This window comes from Rutidosis leptorrhynchoides, chromosome 8 (assembly GCF_046630445.1).
Source record: "Rutidosis leptorrhynchoides isolate AG116_Rl617_1_P2 chromosome 8, CSIRO_AGI_Rlap_v1, whole genome shotgun sequence".
Taxonomy (NCBI): domain Eukaryota; kingdom Viridiplantae; phylum Streptophyta; class Magnoliopsida; order Asterales; family Asteraceae; genus Rutidosis; species Rutidosis leptorrhynchoides.
The window spans coordinates 88,858,168-88,868,731 of record NC_092340.1 but is presented as its reverse complement, the minus strand read 5'-3'; the positions used below and the strand labels follow the sequence as shown (position 1 = coordinate 88,868,731).

At 32.7% G+C, this 10,564-nt stretch overlaps 1 protein-coding gene across 1 annotated transcript; it reads left to right on the top strand.

Moving 5' to 3' along the window:
• Positions 1 to 6,505: 6,505 nt before the first annotated feature.
• Positions 6,506 to 9,565, top strand: LOC139862938 (protein KINESIN LIGHT CHAIN-RELATED 2-like). Its single transcript, XM_071851566.1, has 3 exons — positions 6,506 to 7,443; positions 7,816 to 8,724; positions 9,391 to 9,565. The coding sequence occupies exons 1-3, from the start codon at positions 6,506 to 6,508 to the stop codon at positions 9,563 to 9,565; spliced, it is 2,022 nt and encodes a 673-aa protein (XP_071707667.1).
• The last annotated feature ends 999 nt before the right edge of the window (positions 9,566 to 10,564 follow it).

The following is a 10,564-nucleotide window of genomic DNA, read 5'->3' as shown; positions in this document are numbered from 1 at the left end:
TTTCATTCTTCAATTTTATTCATCTAATTGATCTCTCTCAAGTTCTATCTTCAAGTTCTAAGTGTTCTTCATAAATTCCAAAAGTTCTAGTTTCATAAAATCAAGAATACTTCTAAGATTGCAAGTTTACTTCCAAGTTTTCTAAATCCATTCCAAGTAATCATCCAAGATCAAGAAACCTTTGTTACTTACAGTAGGTTATCTTTCTAATACAAGGTAATAATCATATTCAAACTTTAATTCAATTTCTATAACTATAACAATCTTATTTCGAGTGGAAATCTTACTTGAAATTGTTTTCGTGTCATGATTCTGCTTCAAGAACTTTCAAGCCATCCAAGGATCCTTTGAAGCTAGATCTATTTTTCTCATTTCCAGTAGGTTTATCCAAGGAACTTGAGGTAGTAATGATGTTCATAACATCATTCGATTCATACATATAAAGCTATCTTATTCGAAGGTTTAAACTTGTAATCACTAGAACATAGTTTAGTTAATTCTAAACTTGTTAGCAAATAAAAGTTAATCCTTCTAACTTGACTTTTAAAATCAACTAAACACATGTTCTAAATCTATATGATATGCTAACTTAATGATTTAAAACCTGGAAACACGAAAAACACCGTAAAACCGGATTTACGCCGTCGTAAGTAACACCGCGGGCTGTTTTGGGTTAGTTAATTAAAAACTATGATAAACTTTGAATTAAAAGTTGTTATTATGGGAAAATGATTTTTATTATGAACATGAAATTATATCCAAAAATTATGGTTAAACTCAAAGTGGAAGTATGTTTTCTAAAATGGTCATCTAGCGTCGTTCTTTCGACTGAAATGACTACCTTTACAAAAACGACTTGTAACTTATTTTTTCGACTATAAACCTATACTTTTTCTGTTTAAATTCATAAAATAGAGTTCAATATGAAACCATAGCAATTTGATTCACTCAAAACGGATTTAAAATGAAGAAGTTGTGGGTAAAACAAGATTGGATAATTTTTCTCATTTTAGCTACGTGAAAATTGGTAACAAATCTATTCCAACCATAACTTAATCAACTTGTATTGTATATTATGTAATCTTGAGATACCATAGACACGTATACAATGTTTCGACCTATCATGTCGACACATCTATATATATTTCGGAACAACCATAGACACTCTATATGTGAATGTTGGAGTTAGCTATACAGGGTTGAGGTTGATTCCAAAATATATATAGCTTGAGTTGTGATCAATACTGAGATACGTATACACTGGGTCGTGGATTGATTCAAGATAATATTTATCGATTTATTTCTGTACATCTAACTATGGACAACTAGTTGTAGGTTACTAACGATGACAGCTGACTTAATAAACTTAAAACATCAAAATATATTAAAAGTGTTGTAAATATATTTTGAACATACTTTGATATATATGTATATATTGTTATAGGTTCGTGAATCAACCAGTGGCCAAGTCTTACTTCCCGACGAAGTAAAAATCTGTGAAAGTGAGTTATAGTCCCACTTTTAAAATCTAATATTTTTGGGATGAGAATACATGCAGGTTTTATAAATGATTTACAAAATAGACACAAGTACGTGAAACTACATTCTATGGTTGAATTATCGAAATCGAATATGCCCCTTTTTATTAAGTCTGGTAATCTAAGAATTAGGGAACAGACACCCTAATTGACGAATCCTAAAGATAGATCTATTGGGCCTAACAAACCCCATCCAAAGTACCGAATGCTTTAGTACTTCGAAATTTATATCATATCCGAAGGGTGTCCCGGAATGATGGGGATATTCTTATATATGCATCTTGTTAATGTCAGTTACCAGGTGTTCACCATATGAATGATTTTTATCTCTATGTATGGGATGTGTATTGAAATATGAAATCTTGTGGTCTATTGTTACGATTTGATATATATAGGTTAAACCTATAACTCACCAATATTTTTGTTGACGTTTAAAGCATGTTTATTCTCAGGTGAATACTAAGAGCTTCCGCTGTTGCATACTAAAATAAGGACAAGATTTGGAGTCCATGTTTGTATGATATTGTGTAAAAACTGCATTCAAGAAACTGATTTCGATGTAACATATTTGTATTGTAAACCATTATGTAATGGTCGTGTGTAAACAGGATATTTTAGATTATCATTATTTGATAATCTACGTAAAGCTTTTTAAACCTTTATTTATGAAATAAAGGTTATGGTTTGTTTTAAAAATGAATGCAGTCTTTGAAAAACGTCTCATATAGAGGTCAAAACCTCGCAACAAAATCAATTAATATGGAACGTTTTTAATCAATAAGAACGGGACATTTCAATATCGACCCATGTATATATATTATTTAGAACAACCATAGACACTCTATATGCAGTAATGTTGGAGTTAGCTATACAGGGTTGAGGTTGATTCCAAAAATATATATATTTTGAGTTGTGATCTAGCCTGAGACGTGTATACACTGGGTCGTGGATTGATTCAAGATAATATATATATATATCGATTTATTTCTGTACATCTAACTGTGGACAACTAGTTGTAGGTTACTAACGAGGACAGCTGACTTAATACACTCAAATCTTTAAAACATAATAAAAATGGTTGTAATTATATTTTGATCATACTTTGATATATATGTACATATTTGTATAGGTTCGTGAATCGATCCGTGGCCAAGTCTTATTTTCGAGGAAGGAAATATCTGTGAAAGTGAGTTATAGTCCCACTTTTAAAATCTAATATTTTTGGGATGAGAATACATGCAGATTTTATAAATGATTTACAAAATAGACACAAGTACATGAAACTACATTCTATGGTTGAATTATCGAAATCGAATATGCCCCTTTTTATTAAGGCTGGTAATCTAAGAATTAAGGAACAGACACCCTAATTGACGCGAATCCTAAAGATAGATCTATTGGGCCTAACAAACCCCATCCAAAGTACCGGATGCTTTAGTACTTTGAAATTTATATCATATCCGAAGGGTGTCCCGGAATGATGGGGATATTCTTATATATGCATCTTGATAATGTCGGTTACCAGGTGTTCACCATATGAATGATTTTTATCTCTATGTATGGGATGTGTATTGAAATATGAAATCTTGTGGTCTATTGTTACGATTTGATATATATATAGGTTAAACCTATAACTCACCAATATTTTTGTTGACGTTTAAAGCATGTTTATTCTCAGGTAAATACTAAGAGCTTCCGCTGTTGCATACTAAAATAAGGACATGATTTGGAGTCCATGTTTGTATGATATTGTGTAAAAACTGCATTCAAGAAACATATGTCGATGTAATATATTTCTATTATAAACCATTATGTAATGGTCGTGTGTAAACAGTATATTTTAGATTATCATTATTTGATAATCTACGTAATGTTTTTAAAACCTTTATTGATAAAATAAAGGTTATGGTTGTTTTAAAAATGAATGCAGTCTTTGAAAAACGTCTCATATAGAGGTCAAAATCTCGCAACGAAATCAATTAATATGGAACGTTTATAATCAATATGAACGGGACATTTCAAAGTGTCCTATGATAATTATGACCTTAAATACCCAAGCGTCCTAGTCTTATGACCTTATATCTTGTTGGTCACTTATTGTGCGACACCAACAAGATAATGTCCTAAGAAGTCGATTTTTATGCAACCACATATTAAGGGTCCTATAATCATTAATACCTTAAATGCCCAAACGTTGTATTGTTATAACCTTATTATCTTGTTGGTCACTTATTATGAGACACCAACAAGATAATGTCCTAATAAGTACATTTTTATGCAACCATAATTTAAGGGTCCTATGATAATTAGGACCTTAAGTACCGAGCGTCCTATTATTATGAACATCTGTATCAAATAAATGACTCAAGTGTCCTATGATAATATGACCAAAAAAATTATGATAATATGACCAAAAAAATTATGTGTCCTATAATATACATTTTATTACACCAGTTTATACAATCATATCATAGTGTGACTCACATTCTAAGTGTCCTATAAAACATTTGAATAATAGGACCCCAACAAATAATGTGTCATATTAAATAACTTTTTAGAACCAAGATTATGAGCGTATCTAATAATATGACCCAAAATTCATATGTCTTATTCTATAACTTTTTAGGACCCCACTTTATAAGCGTAATGTGGCTTAGGATACCACTACTTTTGCATATATCTTATGGGACTCACAGAATTGCCCCGTCCCAATTTATGCTTTCTTAGGACGCTTTTTCAGCGGGGTCCTAGACGAGGGTTCCTAAGATAACAGTTTTCTTGTAGTGGTGGCCTATCCGAGATTAAAAGTACTTTTATGTTTTGTATTAAGTAATTTAGTTTATTTTATGAATAAATGTAATTTTATTTTATTTTATGAAATTTTAATTATGTATTTTATTTTATTTAATAAAGATTATTTACTTTAAAAACAAGAATTAATAATAAAAAAATATCAAAATTAAGTAAAAAATTAAAGACACTGAAATAGACACTGTGGACACTTCCAACAAGTTTAATGTCTAAAATAAAAGTCGAAATGGACACTGAGAAATGGACATAAACACTATGTGCTCTAAATCTCTTCCTTATTTGGATTTCTAAATTTCAAGGTTTTTGAAATACTCCAATCATTTCATGGGTTTTGAAATGCAAATCTCTTTAAATCTAACGAAATTCTACGAATCAAACGCACCGTAATATGCATAAAGGTAAAATTAAATACTGGCTAGATGTTATATATCACTAATATAAATTATTTATAAATCAATTTAGTTAAAATATTACAAATGATATATTTGTACAATTATCTATTTTGCTTATATTATTTTTCTTTATTTTACTCTAATTTCTACTCGAGAAAACACTTTTATTTTATTTTTACATTCTTCTTTTTTCTCTCTTCCTCTTTTTATCCATTTTATTATGGACAAAATGTTAAATGTAACCCTTAGGGCTACGTTTAAGCTTACCATAAATAGATTTGTAAACTCCCTTTTATTAATTACAAAATATAATTATTTCTTTTTTAATATCGACTTTCTTTATATAGTTTTGACAATAATATTATTCATGACAAGTCTGAGTTATAAAAAGAAAATTATATTATTTATGGTATGCTTAAACGTAGCCCTAAAGGCTACGTTTATCATTTTCCTTTTTATATTTGGAAAACTCAGAGAACTTAAATAAGATATAGACCCTCTAATTTAACGGTCATTTGTACACAAAGAGTTGTAAAAGGTATAAATTTAGAAAGATTAGAAAACCGTTTTTTCAAATTATGGAAACATCAACGTATATAAAAAATTATTCCCCTGATAAAATAATAACCGGATTGAAAAATAAATAAAGAGGGAGAGCCAAAAGTGGTTGCGCACGGTTGTGGAGAGGGCGGAGATCAGTCGTCTTCCACCGCCATTTATTATATCACTCATTAATTCTTTTCCCTCTTTTTTCATTAATTAAAAATAAATATAAATTAATTACATTTTCACATCAACAAAACTCTTATTTCCTGCATTTGTTTTCCTCAATTAAATTATTTCCTCCTTCTCTCTTTTTGTATACATTCAATACGTACCAAGAGAGATATAACGGAGTCATATACGTACATACCGAAGATATTGTGTAATTATTTACGTGAATTATCAAGGTACGTTTCTAATTTTTTTGTTAATTTTAAACATATCGTAAATTATCATGTTATATTACGCTCAATGATGTTGCATTTGCATGTACATACGTTACAGGACAATGTTATTCGTTAGGTTATTTGTTCGTTTTGAAATGATTCTGTATCTAAGGGATTATAACTAGAAATTAAATAAGTCAAAATTTAATCAGTTTGTGATATTATTGGTAGAATTTTCAATAACTTGTGTGTACTTATTTGTAGATTTAGGAGATTTATCGTTTGTAGTTAAATTTAGGTCGTAAGGATTTTTCTAACGACATCTTTTAGACTGTCGTTAATGTGCATAAGTATATTGTACATGGTATCAATAACAGACATTAAAAAGTCAAAATTGACGACAGCCTGAGGGACGTCGTTAGAAAAATCCTAGAAATAACTGTATGATTAGATAATCATCATTCATCATATAACCATAATTAAGATGGTTGTGTTAGATAATCATCATTCATCATTTGTAGATTTAGGAGATTTATCGTTTGTAGTTAAATTTAGGTCGTAAGGATTTTTCTAACGACATCTTTTAGACTGTCGTTAATGTGCATAAGTATATTGTACATGGTATCAATAACAGACATTAAAAAGTCAAAATTGACGACAGCCTGAGGGACGTCGTTAGAAAAATCCTAGAAATAACTGTATGATTAGATAATCATCATTCATCATATAACCATAATTAAGATGGTTGTGTTGGTTGGTTAACGGTTAACAGGCTCATTTTCGTGCATACAGAAACAATAAATATCAGGCAAATCACGTTTGAGGAGTTACTAAAATGTCGAAACCTGGTTTACAATCAGGTTCACCAGGCAACCTTACCCTGCCACAAAAAAACTTATCCATTGTTCCTACTTCAAAAACTCAATTAAGTATACAAGAACTCGACAATGATATATTCGATTTAGATCAAACCAGCCCTTTAGCAGCCGACACTTATGAGCAAATATATCGCGATGCATTTGATTCGGAAGCCAACAAATCACTCAATCAGGACTCAAAACTCGACTCCGAGTTACAATCTCTCGCTTTAGTAGACAAAACAATGACAAAAAATGTGATTAAGATTGATACGTTAACTTGCAGTACTCCTAGAACTAGTACCCCAAAAATCTTGAACCATTCTTTAAGTGGGAGAAGTTTTTCGAGTAGTGTTTCGTCTCCACGAACACCTAACATCCCGAAGCCAAACACGAGAAGTAAATCATTTCACGAGAACAATTTACCTCTCGGGAGCCCAAGAATAAGTAGCCCGAGAATATCTAATAAAGACGTTCCACAATCGCCAAGTGCTAAAGAAGATCCACATTACCTCGGGCCTTATTTACTGAAACAAACGAGAGACTTATTGTCATCGGGTGACAACCCAAAAAAAGCGCTTGAATTGGGGATAAGGGCGATGAAAGCGTTTGAAAATAGTAGATTTCAGAAGCCTAATTTGGAGTATGTTATGTGTTTGCATATCGTAGCAGCGTTGTATTGTAGTTTAGGACAGTATAGTGAAGCGATTCCTATTCTAGAACGTTCTATCGAGATACCAACTATGGGTGAAGGCCATAAAAATTCATTGGCGAAATTTGCGGGATGTATGCAGTTAGGCGATACATATGCAATGCTCGGTTATATTGAAAACTCGATACTTTGTTACACCGCAGGGTTGGGGATACAAAGACAGGTTTTGGGCGTAACTGATCCTCGATTCGGAGAGACTTGCAGGTACATGGCCGTCTCATTATTTTACATGTCCTTGTTCGAAATATAAAAATGAGCCTTATAAACGTTAAATTTTTCAATACATATAAAAAAATGATACTACTAAAAAGGTTATCACTATAAATCTCAAACAAGTTATCATTTTTTAAGATTTCTCTAAAAAATGACTTCCGACTTGGGTAATTTATATCGAAAGAAGAAAAAAAACTTTTTTTTACGGCTGTCAGTATTTCTTTTACCTATCTGAACCGATAGCGAAACAAGTATTAAAGTTTTTTTTATTATTTTTTTAATTATTTTTGGGCCCTTTCAGAATTTCGGCCGTGTTTGATTTGATTGCCTATCTTGGACACCCTCTAAGACGTCCTTTTGCAGGTATGTAGCAGAGGCTCATATTCAAGCATTGGAATTCGATGAGGCTAAAAAGTTGTGTCAAATGGCACTTGATATACATAAAGAAAACGGATCAACCGCTTCTATTGAAGAAGCGGCCGATAGGAGACTTATGGGTCTAGTTTGTGATGCGAAAGGTGAATACGAGGCTGCACTCGAACATTACGTGTTGGCTAGTATTACCATGTCGGCAGCGGGTCAAGACGCTGATGTGGCAGCAATTGATTTGTGTATTGGTGATGCGTATTTAAGTTTGGCCCGTTACGACGAAGCTGTTTTCGCTTATCAAAAAGCGCTTAACGTGTTTAAGGCTACAAAAGGGGAGAATCATCCTTCGGTTGCTTCTGTTTTCGTTCGTTTGGCTGAATTGCACAACAAAAAGGGAAAGTTTCGTGAATCGAAATCTTACTGTGGAAACGCTTTAAGAATTTACGAAAAGCCCATACCCGGAAGCCCGAACGATGAAATTGGTAACGGGTTTATTGAAGTTGCTGCTATTTATGAATCCATGAACGATCTTAATCAAGCGATTAATTTACTAAAAAAGGCGCTTAAGGTTTTTGGTAAGGCTCAGGGTCAGTTGAGTACGGTTGCAGGGGTCGAGGCTCAGATGGGAGTTTTGTATTACATGATGCGAAATTACTCCGACTCGTATGATTACTTCAAAGTTGCGGTTTCGAAATTAAGAGTTGTGGCAGAGAAGAAATCGGCTTTATTTGGTATTGTGTTGAACCAAATGGGATTGGCTTGTATACAAATCGAGTTGTTAGATGAGGCTGCTGATTTGTTTGAAGAAGCAAAGGGTGTTTTAGAGGTTGAATATGGTCCTCATCATCCTGATACACTTGGTGTTTATAGCAATCTTGCCGGAACTTATGATGCTATAGGAAGGTAATACTACCATTTTGAAACATGTTATATAATGCCAACTACATATCTTTCTTGTGTTAGTGGGGTCCATGATTTCGTATAACCCTATATCTATATTTCATAAAAGTCCTTGCACGATGGTCCTATACCTGGCAAATGGGTCGGGTTGGATCGACACCCGAACGGTCGGTCCTTCTTCCGCCAGTACCCTCTTTTATGGTTCGGGTCGAAATTGTTCAGGGTCGAACGGGTCAGGATTTTTAGACGAGTCAAACGTGTAAGGTCTAAATGGGTTGATGGATTCTGACCCAATTGACCCATTTCTTTATATTTGTCTAAGACCCAGTGGGTTTTAAACAAAACCATTTGGCCCATTTTTGGAATACATGGTCCTAATCATCTCAACATAGGTTCCATGATAGGGGTCCTGACTTTCGGTCATGGGTTCAAACCTAATTAGTAGCATATTTTGAGGTGGCCATGAAAGAATTTGAGGAACAATAATAGGATAAGCCGGTTAGACCGTGTATATCTGACCTGAAAAGGTAAAATCTTTATCTGTTTTATCTTACATGGTCCCACAAGATGTGTGCAGCTTACAGCAGACATCATTTCATCTTTGTGAAAATTTTACTTCATGTAAAAGGTTTTTGGTATGTTGTATAAAGGATGTAAGTTTTGGTACAGGTGGGAAGATGCAATAGAGATACTCGAATACGTGGTAGGGATGAGAGAAGAGAAGCTCGGAACAGCGAGTTCAGATGTGGATGATGAAAAACGACGGCTCGCAGAGTTATTAAAAGATACAGGACGTGATCGAAGCAAGAAATCGTTATCACTTGAATTTCTCCTTGATGGTTAACATGTATACTACTTATCTCTCTTTATTTAAAAAGCAATCCCTAAGTTCATCAAATCAAAATGGTAAGAAATTACCTTTTGAAGATACCTCCTTTTCTGTGTATTCACTATTTTATAAAAAAAAAAAAATTTGTGAAGTGGTTTGTAAAGTTGTAATCTTATGAAAAACTCCTAAAAGGAAACAGAAAAGGTTGTCACTTGTTAATCTTTGTACTTCAAATGAGCAATCTGTTCTATAACCTGTCATGATTCACACCAACCATCTTTCAATGGTGTTTCTTGATTTCTTGTATTTCTCATTTGGAAGAATCTGTAAAACATTGAAAGATGAATCCTGTTTATATAGTGAAAATGAACCAATGTAATCTATTGCAGTGTACATTGATAATTTTCAACTTCTATCTTCTTGTCTTTTGTCGACTGTTTTTGTAATTATGCAGTTGAAAGTTGAAAAACTGGTTGATGTGGGATTTTAATATACATCATCAATGGTTTCTTTATTTGGGTTGCAATATGGCAATTTAAACTTATGATCCTAATTTCTTGCCATTGCTTTTTAATGAAGATGAATTGTTTTGTTCAAATTCTTGATATGATTACCCATACATAGTTGTCATATACACTCATACATATAGCAAATTCCAACAATTGGACCTATGTTTTGGTAAAAGAGTGACTACTTATTGACGTCCACCTAGTAGCTTGTAGATGTGATCACTTTTTAGTCTTTTTAAGAATAAGAATAATATAACCCATTTTTGAAATAGTCAATATGAGTGACTATATTGTTTTATAATAACTACAAAAAGTAATTATTATAGACTAGTCATTATACTGATCAATTTTTTTAAGTTGTGATGTGGTCCGGTGGTTGATGGCATGCCTCCTTTAGGGAATGTCAGGAGTTCGACCCCCGTTGGCTACATATTAAAAACACAATTTCATCTCTGCCATGAAGTATTGACCCTTGACACCTTTCCTATATCGTTTGGGGGGTGGG

Bases quoted from the DNA above. Each gene is read 5' to 3' on its own strand.
- LOC139862938 (XM_071851566.1), top strand. From the start codon at position 6,506: ATGTCGAAACCTGGTTTACAATCAGGTTCACCAGGCAACCTTACCCTG. The intron at 7,444-7,815 runs GTACATGGCCGT...GTCCTTTTGCAG, and splicing joins CGATTCGGAGAGACTTGCAG to GTATGTAGCAGAGGCTCATA. The intron at 8,725-9,390 runs GTAATACTACCA...GTTTTGGTACAG, and splicing joins ACTTATGATGCTATAGGAAG to GTGGGAAGATGCAATAGAGA.